This window comes from Drosophila mauritiana, chromosome 2R (assembly GCF_004382145.1).
Source record: "Drosophila mauritiana strain mau12 chromosome 2R, ASM438214v1, whole genome shotgun sequence".
Lineage (NCBI taxonomy): Eukaryota > Metazoa > Arthropoda > Insecta > Diptera > Drosophilidae > Drosophila > Drosophila mauritiana.
The window spans coordinates 11,629,396-11,645,707 of record NC_046668.1 but is presented as its reverse complement, the minus strand read 5'-3'; the positions used below and the strand labels follow the sequence as shown (position 1 = coordinate 11,645,707).

Sequence of the window (16,312 nt, the reverse complement as noted above, 5' to 3'; positions counted from 1 at the left end):
TTGGGTGGTGCAGGGGCTTCTCAGTTAAATCGCTCTGTGAAAGGTGTGCAAGCAGAAGGGAGGAGGAAAAGATTAAATTCTCGGTTTATCATATTTTACAATATGCAAATTACTTCTTTATTAACTTGTCACTCGGTTCGATTTCGTCTCACTTGTTTGTAATTTCCTTTCCGTCCATGCAATTATTTCGATTCATTACACAACTACATGCTCGACACTTAATTGATAACGCCTTATACTTGACTACTAATTTGTATTTGCATGCTGTTGTATTCACTTGAAGAAGGTTCAATAATATAAATACAAATTCTGAAGATGTATATCTTGTTTTAATTGTTATTACTAATTAGGTAGGTTGATTATTTCGCAACTATCTGCACTCCCTTGTCAACTTAAAATGTGGGTTTTGAGAATCTAAAACAATCGCTTTGTCGAAGGGTGTTAGCAAATTAAACATATTTCATATGTTCGCTCTTGTCTGCAGTTCAAACTGCTCGTGGCATTCTAAAAATAATTGCATTTCACTGCGGTTGTGTACAGTTTTGGTATATTATATTATTAAGAGACAATTACCCATAACATTATCGCTTTTGCTTAAGCCTACCCAAACATGAAAAGGCCATTGGGGGGGAAAAGGGAGACTGATAACAACTAATTAGAGAGTGAACATTAGTCTGGGCCTGTGGTTGCGCGGTATTGCCTTATGTGAATTGTGGTTTGAACTAAAAACGCGTTCTGCTTAACTAGACAAATTATTTTAAAAACGTTCCAGCTTAAACATAAATCTTCAATGATACAATTACGAACTGTGTATGCAAACTACACTTACATGAACTACCGAATCTTTCTCGTCGCTGCGAGATTTTATATATATAATTTAAGAGTCTCATTGAGAAGTAAACAAAACCAATTGTGTGGGTGGGTCGGATTGGGTGTGGAGTGGATTGGAGTGGAGTGCGGCTCCTGACTAACCAGGGGGCCGTGGCAATCCTAACAAAGCGTTGATAAACGTAAAACTAAACGTGTCCTCCGCATCAGCATCTGCTCCTCCATCCGCATCCGTGTCCGCATCGGCCATGGCTGGCACAATGACGGCGGCACTATCAGCTCAATCAATGTCGTCGTCCAGCTCGTCATCGTCCATCTCCAGCTTGAATTCGCCATCGGTGGTGTGTTGTGCCGAGTGTTGTGCAAAGCCCTGGGACTCATTGGCCGACTCCAGGTACCCGTTGAACTCATTGTCCTCGTCGTCCGATTCGTACATGTTTTCGCCAGTCTTGCCGGTGCCGTAGGCTGGGCCAAATATAAAATTTAATAACATTGAACTGAAAGGCAATATAAGGCCATATACCTTCTACGTATTTGGCGAGGTTCGGAGGCACCCAGGACTTGACTCGTTCAATGTTCTCCGGCGTGCATTCGCCCTTATCCAGTCCTGCAAGTAATAGCATATGCAATGAATTTCTCATCCCGAATGCACAATATTAAACACACTCACCCAATAGGAATCCCATACGCTTGAGCACCTCAATGTCATCGTGCATTTCGAAGGTTTTGTCGAACTTGAATATGTATTCGGACCTGAAACGATATATTCCGAATAGAATACAAGCCATACTCCGACTGAATGTGAGCTCACTTGTCGTTGGTCACACTGCAGTTGATTTTCGTGGACTTGTGCGTGTTCACGATGATGAACGGTAGCTGGATCGAGGCATTCGGGGAAGGCACCACGCCTTGGCTCTCGTTTCGCTTGTTCCGCTCGACCAATCCCTTGAACGCCACATGCTGCATGATCATTTCGCGCAGCATTTCGTTTTTCTGTTTTATTCGCTCGCGGCGCTGACTGTTTTCCTCTTCCAGGGCCAGAAATGTCTATGGAAAGGGGACAACATTATCACATTAGCATGGAGTTTGGTGCCTTTGGTGAACACAAGTCCCACCTCTGCCGAATTTGCGGGCAGTCCTATCCAGCGAATCTCCTTCTTGTCCTTGGAAATAACATTGATTGCCATCAGTACGTTGAGCGCATCGTAGACACGACGTCGGATATTCTTTTGATCACAGTTGTTGTCGTACGCATTGTTCTTCATCTCCTCGCTGACCAGGTCGTCGGCCACCTCATTGTAGGTGGTCTTGCCCTTCTCCTCCACCTTTTCGCATACCTTCATCGAGAAATGGCGCAAACCCTTGCCTGCCTTGTCCGGCTTGCGTTTCCTTTGAACGGACGATGAGGAGGCGGACATGGAGTGCAACGAGTTGCTCTGAATGGCATGGCTGTTTGGAAAGGAACAAAGCTGTAGTATCCTCCTCGATCCTGCTCGGTTGGTTACTACTTACAGTTTTGATTTCATTTTCATGGGATTTGGCGTAAATTTCACATAGCGATCTCCCTTCAATGGCAAGTCGTAAAGACCACTGCCAGCACCCGAAGTCTTTTGCGCCGAAACGGTGGTGTAGGTAGTACCTGCTACAATAAGGGAGACAATCATTAATTGAAGTGGTAAGAGGAGGATCAACGTGAGTCAGACACGCTTACCTTCTGTTTTTGGAATGGACAGTCCGTTGTCCTGCAGCCGTATAAACTGCCCTTGACTGCTGGAGCCCTGCGTTTAAATCGGATCGTTAGGTACTAAGTGTAAGCAACGTGGGGAACCGCCTTCTACACTTACCATCTGACTAAAGGCGCCCATGCGTCCCACGTTGCCGATGCCGCTAGCACTTCCGCTGTTGCGCGCGGATGAACCGGTGGCGTAGACCACCGCCACGGGCTTACCGCCCTCCATTTCGGACTTGTTTTGGGCCGGCTTCAGCATTTTGGATATTTGTCCTGCAGAATTTGAAATTGGAAGATGCGGAGGTTTCTTAGTTTCCGATATACACATAACACGCGACTGAAATGCCGTCGTTGATAACAAAACTGCATGTACTCCACAGACACACATGGGTGTCACAGTGTTAGCGAGTAACTGAATGTGTGTGTGGTACTATCAACGATGCGTTTTTTCGCCGTATATACGGTGAATTCATCGCAGCGAAGTGAAGAGAATGGAGCGAGTTAAGCGCAGTGGAGTCGGAATACAACAACGAAAGGCGAGCGGCACAGTAAGATTGGGGTGCATACACACATACTGAAACTTATACCCACACTCACGTGCTGGTGGTGAGTGTGCGTGTGCTTCAATCGGTGTGACAAGGATAAAAATGCAGAAGCATAAACAACCCGAAACCAGATCGCCTGGACATTAGTGATGGCAACCACGTGACCCTTAACCAACTAGAGATGGTTCAATACTAAAGTTCGTGACTCGACGAGATTGTTGATCAGCCATTAGTCCGATTAATCCGAATTCGAATATAAATTGAATTAAATATAGTGCGATTATAGATTTCCCTTTACTATTCGGCCTTTAACTGGAAAAACAATAAAGCAAGCAGAAGCCTAAACAGATTGCATTTCTGATATTACAGAATAAAAACTAAAATCAAGTATGATACCGGTTAGTATTTTTAAAAGCGTGACATAACAAATCACAGTTCTTAGCTGCGTTCTTTAGTAAATTTTATTTATTTATACACACTTCCATTCCAAAGCAACCTATACTATAATATCAAGACAGAATTAAACGGAAACCCCTTAAGACTACTTGTTTGGCACCCCTGGGTTTCGTATCTAACCGGCTTTTCTAAACATTTCCAGTTTTAGATGGTATTCATTCGATGTAATAATTATTCACCTGTCGCCAGCCCAATATTTGCATAATCATAACAACAAAGCAGGTGGACAACGCGTAATGCAGATGAAGATGCCCAAAACAAAAACCGCAAAGGGTCGAGCGCTAAAAATACCTGCCAACTCTCCCGCACCCACGGACACATCACACGCACACACACACCTGCATGTGAGTCAGACTCACGGGGGCTTGAACAGCGACACATGCCAGAAAATGCCGGACTGTCATACCAGATGGTAGCGATGGGAGCCTTAAATTCGGCGGGAATTATCCTACAATGCCTAGGCAGAGTCCCAAAATGCGGGTGAAACCATAATCCCAGCAATTGGAAAAGCAGTTCCATAGTTCGCCTGCACCAGTCAACTAGATAACTACAGGTAACTCGCTGGTACGCGCAGGCTGATATACTGGTCTATATACAGCGTTTATGTGTGCACCAATTCAACAAAATCCAATATCATGGATTGCATATTACTATGTCGTTACATATTGGGAACATATCCAAGACGCTATGATCGATTTTCAGTCATTTTCATAAAGCTATCCATAAGAAAGTAAAGTTTATAAATGAATACTTCATTTTCTTGCTTTCTTAAAGACATCTTAACAATGTTTTATTTTCTTTTTATTTGGTATCATTACTGAATGAAACTCATGAAGTCAATCAGTTGGCTACTGCGGTTTACGGTAAATGCCGCATAAACGCGGCGACGGACAACCACACACGTGTACAGCGCTTACACCTATTTGCGCTCGCCTGTTTTGGGCTTCAGCTTCGTGGCTGACTACGAGTGTGTGTGTGACAGTGTTGTTCTTGTTGTGGCTTTTTTTCTCACCCCGATCTCTCTTGGTGATGAGCCCCGTCTCTCTCCCACTCGCTAAGATATGGTAGAATGTCACGCTGTTCAGATACATTTGTTTCAAGTTGAATTTACAATGTCCCACACAATAATACCTATGTACGTAGCTAGAATCAACGATTTATCACTACTTCACTTCATGCTAAATCCTCAAAGCGAATTCGCAGTGGCGGCGAAGTAATCAGCTGTTCGCCGCCCAATGAAAAAAAAACAAAAAATAAGTAGGAGAAAACGCGCGCGTGCTAGTGTGTGTGCATGTGCGTGTGTGTGTGAGTGAGCGCGCCAACTGGGCGATGGGCGTAGATGGCAGAAGGGGGCGGGGCTGGGTGGCTCACCGATATAAGTTGTTATTTCGCGGGGGTCTCTCTGTCTTTTATTATTACTTTTTGCCAATTTCTAGCACTCTTTTCGGTTCGTCTCGTTGGCCTCCCCCCGCAAAGCGTATCAAACGATGAATATGGTAGGCAAAAGAAACCCGAAAAAGCAAAGATGGCGTTTTACGCTGCCCATGCAACTTTGTAGCGTATCTGTGTGGGTCGCCTTGTGTATGAGGGGGTGTGTGTGTGTGTAGGACTAGAGGGGAGGGACGGAGTGCACTCACTCCACCGTGAGCAAAACTCCTATCACAGGACCCCGCTTCCGCCCACTTACCGTGCTCATTCCGGTAGAAGAAGTTCACCTCATCGGCCTTCACCGTACCGCCCGTCGAATGCGCCATTTTTCGGTCGCCGGAGATCAAGTGATCTTGTTGTTGTCGCTTACCGCTCACCAGGTGGACCGCCAAAAACAGAAGGAATCAGCCGAGCTACGTGCCGTTTTGCCGCAACGTGTGCGCTAGGGGGGGGCAAATGGCGCTGGAATGGGGCGACGGCGGTGGATAGGCGGACGTACTGCACCTACGGACTGGGGCACGTGTGCAAATCCGGATGCGGACCGCGACCACGACGACGACGACTGCAATGGGGAGCGCACTTGTACAAAAAATAAGTGTCGCCCCAAGTCAAAATGGCGAGCGCATTTTTCACTTCCAGCGGCAGGGCATTTTTTTCTTTTCTGCTGCTCACACACACTCACAGCGGCGGCCCTTTTTCGGTGGCCTTTTTCACGTAGTTGCGGCGCACGGATTTTCACGAGATTAGTGGCAAAAGATACGGCGGACTCTTAGCTATCGAACGGCTGGCAGCAGCGCGAATTTCCGCAATTTCTAAGCGCAGCAAAATGGTCACAAAATTTCCACCAAGTGGCTGCTTTTCGTTTTCATGTGGGAAAGGCAAAGCAGGCTGTGTGCGGGTGCGAATGAAATGGCAGACAGTGCGCGCCAATTTACGCATCAATTTACGCAGTGTTGTAAGCAGCTGAGTGCGGCGGTCGCTATCGTGCACTGGTCGCGGATGTAAACAAAGTTGCCACTTTGTCCAGGTGAGTGGTATTTCGCTGACAGCCCGCCAACGGTCACCCTGAATCGCAGAATATTAAAGTTTTCGAGTTTTATTTTTTTTACCCATTTGGTTGGTATGGAAAAATGACAATCAACAGGAACGGGTAAATCCAAGCAGCTATCTACACGAGCCCAGCAGCGGAGCACACGCACACAATGGTCGATCCGGTGGCGGCGCTGTGCAATTACAATGTGCTGGAGGTGATCTTCTCCTACCTGGAGCTGGACGACCTCAGTCATTGCTCGCAGGTGTGCAAAAGTTGGTACCACTTCCTCAACGACGAGAACAGCGACGTCTGGCGCTGGCACTGCCTGAACAAGCTGCCCAAGGAGTCCCTCAAATCGGACCTGCTGTCCTCCGTCTCCACGTATAAGACGAAGCTGCGGGCCTATTTTCACGCCTGGAGCCCCAACGACTGTTCGCGGAATGTGTACATTAAGCCGAATGGATTCACCCTGCATCGGTAAGTAATTTGGTTTGCTTGAGTCGGCTTTATATGTATGTCCTTCCATTCCCGCAGCAATCCCGTGGCGCAGAGCACAGACGCGGCCCGGGGCAAGATAGGATTCCGCCACGGTCGTCACACCTGGGAGGTGATATGGGAGGGACCTCTAGGCACCGTAGCCGTCATCGGCATATCTACCAAGGAGGCGGCTCTACAGTGTCACGGCTATGTGGCCCTGCTCGGCTCCGACGACCAGAGCTGGGGCTGGAATCTGGTCGAGAACCACCTGCTGCACAACGGCGACATGCAGGGCAGTTACCCGCTGCTGAACAATGCTCCCAAGTACCAAGTGGGCGAGCGGATACGCGTCATTCTCGATTGCGAGGACAACACCTTGTCGTTCGAGAAGAACTACGAGTTCCTCGGTGTGGCCTTCCGGGGTAAGGTTTGCTGATACCAGCGATACGAATGATTCTATGCACTTTTACCTTACAGGCTTGCCGGACAAGAAGCTCTATCCCACAGTATCCGCTGTCTACGGCAATACCGAGGTCTCGATGGTCTATCTGGGCACGCCGTTGGACGGATAGCTTCAGAGCAGAGGCCCTACAACTTGGTTAACAACTTCCACGGATCCACTAGGTTATTGTGTACATTTGTATTTATCTCAATTATGATTGCTTCATTCCACCTCAATATCAGTTCGATAAATTAGTTAATAGTTTCGTTTTTTTGTACAAAATTATGCATTTTGTTGATTTACGCTAAGCCAAAGTTCATATCCACCTCGGCACTATCTTCACATGGCAATTTACTTTAGTTATACGAACCAAAAGAATATAATATAATAGCGATTAAACAATAGTTGAAGCAATTTTTTATACACCAATAATCGCTGATGATTGTGCAAGTAAAATTACAGACAGAAGAACGAATCGCAAATACAAATCTTTCAATCCATTTATTGCGTGGTGGCCCCTACTGTTTCCCATCGGTTTTCATCTTGGCCCAGTTGTCTTCGTCGAACAGATCATCGAAATCATTGTAGAAGTCAGCGTGGACGTGCTTATCGTTGGAGGGCAGGTGGTCCAACATCATTCCTGTGGCTCCGCCGGACTAAAGGGATACAATATAAAATATGGTGTTTATGGTGGCTGCTTTTTAAAATTGATGTAGGATATTGACATGACCATCGATGAAAACTCCAGACATGGGAACAAGTGATATATACACCACCTAATAGACAAAGTCGTCAAAAACTATAGTGTATTTGTAGTCCAATGAAAGATTCATATTTCTGCTCTTGGGAAAACACTACTTCTAAAGAAAATAGTAGATTTATCTGAGTGTTGTTAACTAAGAAGATAAGGATAAACAAAGTTTTCGGCGACCATATTTTTCGATGGGAAGCTAAGTTGAGGACTTACCTCGTCCATTTCCATGTAGCCGGGGCCTTCGGAAAACATTTCGTCGGCGGCCAGAGATGGTTTCATGTTCAAATCCATACTTATTTCTATTTTAGCTTCCAATTATCTGTTTTGTGATTTGTTTAGCGCAGAAAAATCTTCACTTGCTGAAGGCGTTGCCACTGCAATGACAGACAGAATGTAGATGCCCGTCCGGCAACCCTGCGAAACAGCTGATGGCCGCTAATTACTGAAATATAAATATTAACTTGTGTAAAAATGGTTCGTGTGGGCCTGCAGATTTCCGCCACGCTGGAGAACGTGGACAAGCTGGAGACGTGTCATCCGGAGTACTCCTTCTTCTTGAAGCTCAAGTGCACCAACTGCGGCGAGCAGTCGGACAAATGGCACGATATCACGGAATCCGAACGTGTGCAACAGGATTCCCGCAATGCGGCCGGCTTTAATTTCTTCATGAAGTGCAAGATGTGCAGCCGGGAGAACAGCATCGACATCGTCGAAAAATCGAATGGTAAGCTGGCTTTGAGTAACGTATCCCCAACAAACTACTAAGTGCTTTCATCCGCACAGCTCCCTACACGGCGGACGACTCTGGCGCATTTAAGACCATCGTGGTCTTCGAGTGCCGCGGCGCAGAGCCCGTCGAATTCTCGCCCCGCATCGGTTGGCGCGTCTCATCCGCTGAAAATGGCCAGCAGTTCGAGGAGGTGGACCTCTCCGAGGACGACTGGGTGGAGTACGACCAGAAGAACAACAACTCCGTGGGCATTTACGAGTTCGCATCGAAGTTCATCAAGCTGAAGAAGTGAATCCTTTGCTGCATTTCACAGAGGATTTCCTTGAAATCGGGCCTACGCCTCATCAAACTGATAAATGTAAACTCCACGGCACACGAAAACAAATTAGTAATTTAGCAAATATAAAGGCATTTCGAATTGTTTTGTTACCTATAAATCACCATTCTTAAGTAATTTTTCAGAAATATGTTTTAATCGTTTTCCTATTCAGCCCACCTGCTCTTAAACAATACAGAAGTGTTATATTTAGTGATATATTTAAAACTTTATTTGTGATCATCGTACGGTTCTCTTAGCCGCTCTCCCAAACTCTCTCGATATCGATTTTCATTTGCCGGCTACTTTGAATTCAGATTGAGCACGAAGATATTAGCCCTCTCTCAATTGTGTTTGCCTCTCTGTGTGCGTTTGCACTTGATTTCTGAATACAATGCAGTATTTCGCCAGACTGCGAGCGATACGGACCGGCTACGGAATCCAAAGCGAATTGCCGGACCCGGATATCGTTACAAAAGGCGCGTAATATTTGGTGAATGGTGGTGACCCTTTGAAGCCACTTGCGTACACCTGCCAAGTGCTCAGCCAGTGCGTCTCCGGTAATTATTCGGTCTGCCGAGCGTGTGCCGTCATTCAGAGGCCCTAGGTGCATCATTAAAACTCGCAGTGATTAGATAATGGGGGGCAGTCTTATCTGGACATTTGGGCGACGTAGTTCAACAGCCTGCAGAGGTTCCCACGTCCCATGCAATAATAGAACCCAATCCCAGCCCTGACCTTTGCTAAAGTACGTGATATGGAATACTCATATCAAGCGGTCTACCCCTGGCCATTTCCCACACGGTTCATCCATAATGCATGATTCTAGGCTGGCACGCATCAGTCATGCATCTTCTCCGTTTGTCAACTACGGCACTTGGAAGACATATTCCCATTACAACACTCTACGCTTTCCAAGATGCAGCATTCTATCTCAATTGACAATGATTGGATTGCGTGCATGCATATAAATTGCAGTAACTACTTGGCCACTTTTTACATTGACTGGTGGTGCTCCGTTTAAATTAACAAGATCAAACAGTCAATCCATCTATCATAATGTTTAACATAAAAAAGATATGACAACTTAACAATTAATAACTTCCGTATGGATTCTGTATCTCATTTGGGTAAAAGTATAAAGAAAACTTGAAAACATCTTTAAATTTCAAAAATTCAGAAAATGTTTTACAGCTTTTAAGGTTTTTAAATTAGTTTTTAGCACGATTACTTTAAATGTAATTTCAAACATTTGAAATGGATTTTTGATTGACACAAACTGTTGACTGTTTTTAAAAGACTTTTTAAATTTTTTAAGTTTGCATAGATACCGACCTCTGGACTTTTTAAAAAGTTTGTTGCACAGGCATTTCTATTTCTGATCTGATACACACCTTCTATATACGTATACATCCTCGAAAACACGTGATAAACATTTAAATGCCTAATAATTACCTATGGTAATCGCAGGGGAAGTGCACTAAAACTAGAAATCCGCGGGATTCACTTTAGAATGTCAGCTCCAGCGGCAGGTGCGGCGTCTGCCGTCCTGGACTTTGACGACATTCTGGTCGAGATCGGAGAATTCGGACGCTTTCAGCGGCGGAACTATCTGCTCATATGCCTGCCCGTTCTTTTTGCGGCCGCCAACAGCCTGTCGTATGTTTTCACGGCAGGATCGCCGACCTATCGATGCTACGTGCCCGAGTGCGATAAGCTGGATGATGCGGAATATGGAGCCGATTGGGTGTCGATTGCCGTGCCCGGCAGCTGGAGCAAACGGGGCCACTTTACGCCGTCCACCTGCGAAAGGTTCGTGGCGAACGATGGCCACTTTGAGTCCTCATCGGATCCTTGGAGTGCGTGGCCCTTGGATCAGTGCTTTGCTGAGAATTTTACGACGGAAACGGAGCGGTGCCATCAGTTTGTGTACGGCAGTTCGGAACGGACCATTGTGCAGCAGTGGGGACTGCAATGCCCGGAGAATCTCTGGAAGATGGCCTTCGTGGGCACTGTGCACTTTGCTGGTCTGGTTGTGGGAACAGCTCTATCCGGCTACCTGGCCGATCGGTAAGCAACGAGTTCTGGAACTTAATATTCTATTGTGGGCTACATATGACCAATACTCGATAGTTCAATCAAAGGTATAATATTAGTTAGCTAATGTACACCCATTTTAGATATGGACGCAAGCACATTTTCCTGTTCTGCATCGTGTTCATGGCGCTGACGGGAGTGGCGCAGGCGCTGTCCTGGGACTACATAAGTTTCCTGTTCTTTGCCTTGCTGAATGCAGTGGGCACTTCCGGTGTCTACCCGCTGGCCTTCATCATTGGGGTGGAAATGGTAGGGCCGCGGAAACGCGAAATGTCCTCCATTGTGCTCAACTACTTCTATGCCGTGGGCGAGGCGCTCCTGGGCCTGTCCGTTTTCCTGCCCGACTGGCGGCAATTGCAGCTGGCGCTCTCTGTGCCGCCGCTCATCTGCGTGGCCTACTTTTGGCTGGTACCGGAGTCCGTCCGGTGGCTCCTTGCTCGTAACCGGCGGGAGCAAGCGGGAGTCATCATCCGGCGGGCGGCGAAGGTTAATAGGCGAGACATCTCCGTCGAGCTGATGGCCAGCTTCAAGCAACAGGAGCTTGATGCAGAAACGAGCCAAGAGGATGATGTCGAGGGTGGCCTGCACGTGCAGAAGGATGACAAGATCTGGCTGGCCATCAAGGAGGTGGCGGGCTCTCCCGCTTTAATGGGCAGATACGCCATCTTGCTCCTCATTTGGGCCGTCAATGCCATCGTCTATTATGGACTCTCGCTCAACGCCACCAGTTTGAGTGGCAACAAGTACCTAAACTTCGCCCTGGTTTGCCTCGTAGAGATACCCGGCTACAGCCTCGCCTGGGTAGGTTGACACCGCCTTCGTTCGGAAGCGCGACTAATTCCATCACTAATCCTCCGCCAGTAGCTGTTCCTGCGGAGATTTGGACGACGTGTGGCACTTTCCGGCTCCTTGCTGCTCTGCTCTATCACATGTGTGGCCAGCGGATTCGTTACACTAGGTAAGATATGAATCAGATCCCGATCAGTATTTACCTTGAACGTTGAGATCATTAAATATTACTCATACGACGCATTAGCCAGTTAGAAGCTTGTTAAGCCCATCTAGACTGCGCTCCATATAGTAGATAGTTTGGAATTATTATTCATTTTTCATTTTCATCAAAGGGTAGTATTATACTAACGATCTAAATAACCATGCATGCACGCTAAGCGCAAGGAGATTGGATTCCCTGCCAGAATGGAGCCGAGAGTAGGCACTCGTGGAGTTGTAAGTTCCCTAGATTCGAAAGCATAGCCTAAATCATTAACATATCTCCTGTTTGCCTGGCAATAATATACACCTGGTTTTCTAGGTGCCAACTGGCTGGTTGTGACGCTCTTTCTGGTCGGAAAACTCGGCATCACATCCTCCTTTGCAGTCATCTACACGTTCACTGCGGAAATGATGCCCACGGTACATAACTTATTTACTCAGTTTAGCAGATTAGTTTCCATTTTGTTTATCCTAGGTCATTAGGAGCGGCGGCGTTGGTGTGATGTCCACATTTGCCCGCTTCGGTGCGATGCTGGCTCCATTTGTGCCTCTATTGGTGAGTTCAGTCCTGAATTCAGGGCAAAGCATTCGAAAATTCAATGAAATCTTATAATTTGGATTGATTCTTGACAGGCTTCGTACTATGAGCCACTACCTCTGCTTCTCTTCGGGACGTTATCGCTCGTGGCTGGACTCCTCTCGCTGTTACTGCCGGAAACCTTCAACCGAAAACTACCGGATACGGCAAGTAATCTCCAGAAGTATTGGGATCCCAATGCTAAACATCCCTATCCTCACAGGTGGAAGAGGCGATTGCATTGGGGAAATGATTCATGATTGAATGATTCTTATTTGGATGGACATATTTGTCACTGATCAGCAACATATATATTTTCATAAAGGGACATTGCTGGACTAAAAAAATACTCCTAATAAAGTATTGTATACAAAATGATGACTAACCTTAAAGTTTCAGCATCGACATGGTTTTCTAATTCAGATATTAACAAACGGGTATCTCTGTTATAACAATTGCCTAAATTTATGTTCAATCTCCAAAGAGACCCTCAAACAACTGGGGATCGCTGACATGGCCGAAACGATTAAGGAGTTTGTAGCGCCTTTTGGGATCGCTGCGCAAGCAAATGGGCGAAACGAATCTCAATCGAGATGGACTTCCCTGCTCCCAGCTGGGCAGCAGATCATCGGTTTCCACGAGTGCCTCCTGTCGTCTTCCCCAGAAGTCCACGTAGGCTAGCTTGAGCAGATCTTGTTGCTCGTTCACGTAGATAAAGCCCACGAGATTCGAGGCCGCGTAGCTGGCGAGTGTGAGGGTGACCAGGCCAGTGACTCCGATGGCGGCGTAGATGGCCAGTGCGTCCGTGCTTAGCTGTCCGGCGCTGCTCAGGGCGAAGACAAGGGGCGTTCCGGCGGTCGTGAGGACAGCTTGGTAGACTTTCAATCTACTTAATGAGGCCACGAGCCGTATGCCCGGCATACTATAGACGGTGCGCCATTCAGTGAATGGGGATTTTTCGGGGTCCGTACATTTTCCGGCAACTTCTGTTGCGAAACGGCGTCTCTGTGCCGGCTGAATGGCTAGGGACATGCAGCTTCTCCATGGCAATCTTGCAGGACTGACCCGGCACAGCAACTCCAGCACTAAAATCAATCAATTGTGATTTCATTTTATAAACATTATGTATATTTGGATGCGTATTCAACTCACTTTCATTGATTTGTGGGTGTGTTTACTCGGAGTAATTTGTTCAAAATGTAAGGTTTTGGTAAAATTACTTTTTCTAACTCAACATGTATATTTACGTTAGCACTTTATGTTATAGTTAGTAAATAATATCATTATTTACTAATATGCCTTGCATAATAAACAAATGCACGTTTAAACGGTACCTAAAGCGAATCAGCTGCTTATCGATAAGCCAGGTGTCAATCGATATATGGGCCACGTGCCAGTGCTGCCCATATCGCACAGCAAAGTGCGTATAATTTTGAAAATTGGCGCTTCTATGGCGTAGAAGCGAAATATTACGTCAGGACCCAGTGGATAAATATAGCAGAGCCAGATGATTTCCCGGCGCGCAGAGAGTGATCAATAGATAAATCACTTGTACTAGTCCTCAGTCGTCGCGCAGTTCTCAGCCTTTAAACGCGGTCCTCCGCCAATTCGTTAATCCAACTCGTCTTTTACAATTGCGAAGTATGTGCATACCCGTATCCAAAAATCATGGAACACGGCTGCCAGTTTTGAGTTTCCAAATTTCGTACACAATCGTTGCAGCAGCAAGATCCAAGATTTCCAAAAACTTGTGTTTATTTAGCTAACTTTTCGCGGTCAAGACTCAGGCAAAACATTTATTTTTAGAGCTCTTGCTTGTGCACTGCATTCGGAAATAGTTTTTTTGAACACAAAATGCACTGGTGTGCAATATTTTACAACATGCTTATTATTCAAGGTTCACAAGATAAGGAGGCCTTGATTAAAGGGTCACAAGCATTAGGCACCAAAATGTCTTGTCCGCGATGAAAAATGCAATTACCAGAATTGAATTTTTATGAATATTTTAAAACAAATATAATATCTAATGGTAATTTTTCAAAATACAAATATTCTGTGCCCAATTTAATGTTGAATTTGCTTTGAAAACAAAGCAAATAAAAATAATTAAAGAAAATCTTCCATGTAAGAATACTTAGTTAACTAATCGGATGTAGGACCTACAATGGTTTTACTTCAGAATAAAGCAGCATAAGCTAAAGTATTTAAAAAATGTCATTCCAAAAAGCAGGACATGTCGACAACAGCGCTTGGGATCAGCGCCCTCTTCATGGTGGGTTGCTGTGCTCTGGCCCAAATCGCACGGGTGATCTGCCGGCGACTGGTGACCCGTGAGGGTTTGGTACCCATCCTGATCAACGAGGCCATCGCCGCCGCCGAGCTGTGCGCCTGCTGCTTCGAGCTCATTATTGGTGAGTAGAAGTTTTTAACATAATTTCATTGCAGTTAATTAGTCTCTGTAAAAATTACTCATACGATACGTTGGCCAGCCTAAATACTTTATAAGAAATCCTTTCTCCAACTCTTGTGTAAATGATGTTGTTTCAGAAGAGTCAAATATTTGGAGAAATATAATTTGGATTTTCATCTTGTAAATAGTAAAACTGAATTCAAAGGCAACATTGCGTATGAGCAATCATCTATAAAGTATGCCAGTATTATTTAAAACTGCTGGCGTTAAAGAATTCCTTTCATTTGAATCCACTTCCCAGTGGCCGACAACTTCGGCGTGTCCATGTACGCCGTCTGCCTGTTCCTGCTGACCATTTGGTGGGGCCGCGTGTGGGGCGACGCCTCCGCCTGCCCCTACACCCACATGGAGGACGTGGTGGAGGGTCGCACCAGCTTCAAGGAGATGGCTCTGCGCAGCTGGGCCGAACTGATGGGCGGCTGCTGTGTGTACCGCGTGGTGCAGGTCTTCTGGTGGCTGGAGTTGGCCGAGACCCATCGTGGACGGGCGTTCGAGACGTGCAACGCCGATCTGCAGGTCAGCCCATATCTGGGGGCGGTCATCGAGGGCGTAGCCACGCTGCTGTGCCGCCTGGCCTCGAAGACGATCAGCGAGAAGGAGCCACGGTTCGGGAGCTACATCGATTCCTTCATCGGCACCAGCCTGGTCGTGGCAGGTGAGTGGCGTAGCGCTTGTTCGATCCGATCCGCCTGCCGACTGCTGGTCTTCTAAGTAGTTTACGCCTTTAACTATGTCCTGCTTGCAGCCTTCAACTTCTCCGGCGGCTACTTCAATCCCGTCCTGGCCACCGCCCTCAAGTGGGGCTGTCGCGGACACACCCACCTGGAGCACATCATTGTCTACTGGATCGGCGCCTGTGCCGGCGCTGTGCTCTCCATTCCGGTCTTCAAGGTGCCCGCGGTGAGACGCCTTCTGCTTGGCGAGGGGGCGGCGTCGAAGTCCAAGCAGGAATAAGCCCGAAGTTAGCCTTTGTATATCAAGTATCCGCCAATATCTAGGTGGAAATGGCATGTCTGTCCAGCGGTAAGCTTTCAGTCTCTTAGTACTTAAAGGAATCGATATAGAAGCTATTGTTTGGGCTACTGACTACACAGTTTAAGATACCCTCCACCCACTTTCCTCTCACCAAAGGTGATCATCTTCTATATCAAATTGGCAGACTGGAGCGAATCGGGCTAAAATGCTAATGAAGATAATGTATATGTATATATAGAAAGTTATATATATTTTATATATTATTCTATTACTGTGCACTTTGTTCAAAACAGATTTTTTTCAACTTTATCGTTTCAGCTTCTATTTAGTAAGTAAAAATAATTTGTTAATGTTTTGGGAAAAACAATAAAATATATACAAAAAGACATTCAAAATTCTTAGTTTTCCACACGAATGAGTTAATTTCTATGCAAATTATTGATAAAGCCAACAAATTTTCGG

At 46.1% G+C, this 16,312-nt stretch overlaps 7 protein-coding genes across 13 annotated transcripts; 4 read left to right on the top strand and 3 right to left on the bottom strand.

Moving 5' to 3' along the window:
- Positions 1–91: 91 nt before the first annotated feature.
- LOC117138136 (transcription factor Dp) lies at positions 92–5,910 on the bottom strand. 2 transcript variants are annotated; one of them, XM_033300009.1, is made up of 9 exons: positions 5,246–5,910; positions 2,673–2,830; positions 2,540–2,606; positions 2,341–2,470; positions 1,944–2,277; positions 1,640–1,875; positions 1,499–1,581; positions 1,352–1,435; positions 92–1,293 (listed from the first exon to the last, which is right to left on the bottom strand). In XM_033300009.1, exons 1-9 carry the CDS (start codon positions 5,310–5,312, stop codon positions 1,109–1,111), a joined length of 1,344 nt encoding a protein of 447 aa, XP_033155900.1. In that variant the 5' UTR covers positions 5,313–5,910; the 3' UTR covers positions 92–1,108. The 2 variants fall into 2 exon arrangements, with proteins under 2 accessions (XP_033155900.1, XP_033155901.1); XM_033300010.1 differs by having other exon boundaries at positions 2,341–2,467.
- Positions 5,911–6,020: 110 nt separating this feature from the next.
- LOC117138138 (F-box/SPRY domain-containing protein 1) lies at positions 6,021–7,426 on the top strand. Its single transcript, XM_033300012.1, has 3 exons — positions 6,021–6,496; positions 6,554–6,918; positions 6,974–7,426. Exons 1-3 carry the CDS (start codon positions 6,189–6,191, stop codon positions 7,066–7,068), a joined length of 768 nt encoding a protein of 255 aa, XP_033155903.1. The 5' UTR covers positions 6,021–6,188; the 3' UTR covers positions 7,069–7,426.
- Positions 7,333–8,071, bottom strand: LOC117138141 (COP9 signalosome complex subunit 9 homolog). The gene is made up of 2 exons (XM_033300015.1): positions 7,906–8,071; positions 7,333–7,594 (listed from the first exon to the last, which is right to left on the bottom strand). The coding sequence occupies exons 1-2, from the start codon at positions 7,981–7,983 to the stop codon at positions 7,457–7,459; spliced, it is 216 nt and encodes a 71-aa protein (XP_033155906.1). The 5' UTR covers positions 7,984–8,071; the 3' UTR covers positions 7,333–7,456.
- Positions 8,072–8,163: 92 nt separating this feature from the next.
- Positions 8,164–8,876, top strand: LOC117138140 (UPF0587 protein CG4646). The gene is made up of 2 exons (XM_033300014.1): positions 8,164–8,416; positions 8,476–8,876. Exons 1-2 carry the CDS (start codon positions 8,164–8,166, stop codon positions 8,712–8,714), a joined length of 492 nt encoding a protein of 163 aa, XP_033155905.1. The 3' UTR covers positions 8,715–8,876.
- Positions 8,877–8,954: 78 nt separating this feature from the next.
- Positions 8,955–12,780, top strand: LOC117138134 (organic cation transporter protein). Of its 5 annotated transcripts, XM_033300003.1 has the most exons (8): positions 8,955–10,808; positions 10,919–11,636; positions 11,700–11,793; positions 12,006–12,062; positions 12,148–12,248; positions 12,304–12,384; positions 12,462–12,572; positions 12,629–12,780. In XM_033300003.1, the coding sequence occupies exons 1-8, from the start codon at positions 10,252–10,254 to the stop codon at positions 12,656–12,658; spliced, it is 1,749 nt and encodes a 582-aa protein (XP_033155894.1). In that variant the 5' UTR covers positions 8,955–10,251; the 3' UTR covers positions 12,659–12,780. The 5 variants fall into 5 exon arrangements, with proteins under 5 accessions (XP_033155894.1, XP_033155895.1, XP_033155896.1 ...); XM_033300004.1 differs by lacking the exon at positions 12,006–12,062; XM_033300005.1 differs by lacking the exon at positions 12,629–12,780 and having other exon boundaries at positions 12,312–12,384; positions 12,462–12,555.
- Positions 12,781–12,798: 18 nt separating this feature from the next.
- On the bottom strand, positions 12,799–13,755 carry LOC117138139 (transmembrane protein 186). Its single transcript, XM_033300013.1, has 2 exons — positions 13,558–13,755; positions 12,799–13,490 (listed from the first exon to the last, which is right to left on the bottom strand). Coding segments are annotated over exons 1-2 (615 nt in total). The 5' UTR covers positions 13,559–13,755; the 3' UTR covers positions 12,799–12,876.
- A 210-nt stretch (positions 13,756–13,965) lies between these two features.
- On the top strand, positions 13,966–16,219 carry LOC117136721 (aquaporin-11). 2 transcript variants are annotated; one of them, XM_033297747.1, is made up of 4 exons: positions 13,966–14,046; positions 14,636–14,816; positions 15,117–15,530; positions 15,621–16,217. In XM_033297747.1, the coding sequence occupies exons 2-4, from the start codon at positions 14,639–14,641 to the stop codon at positions 15,827–15,829; spliced, it is 801 nt and encodes a 266-aa protein (XP_033153638.1). In that variant the 5' UTR covers positions 13,966–14,046; positions 14,636–14,638; the 3' UTR covers positions 15,830–16,217. The 2 variants fall into 2 exon arrangements, with proteins under 2 accessions (XP_033153638.1, XP_033153639.1); XM_033297748.1 differs by having other exon boundaries at positions 14,031–14,046; positions 14,633–14,816; positions 15,621–16,219.
- Positions 16,220–16,312: the final 93 nt, after the last annotated feature.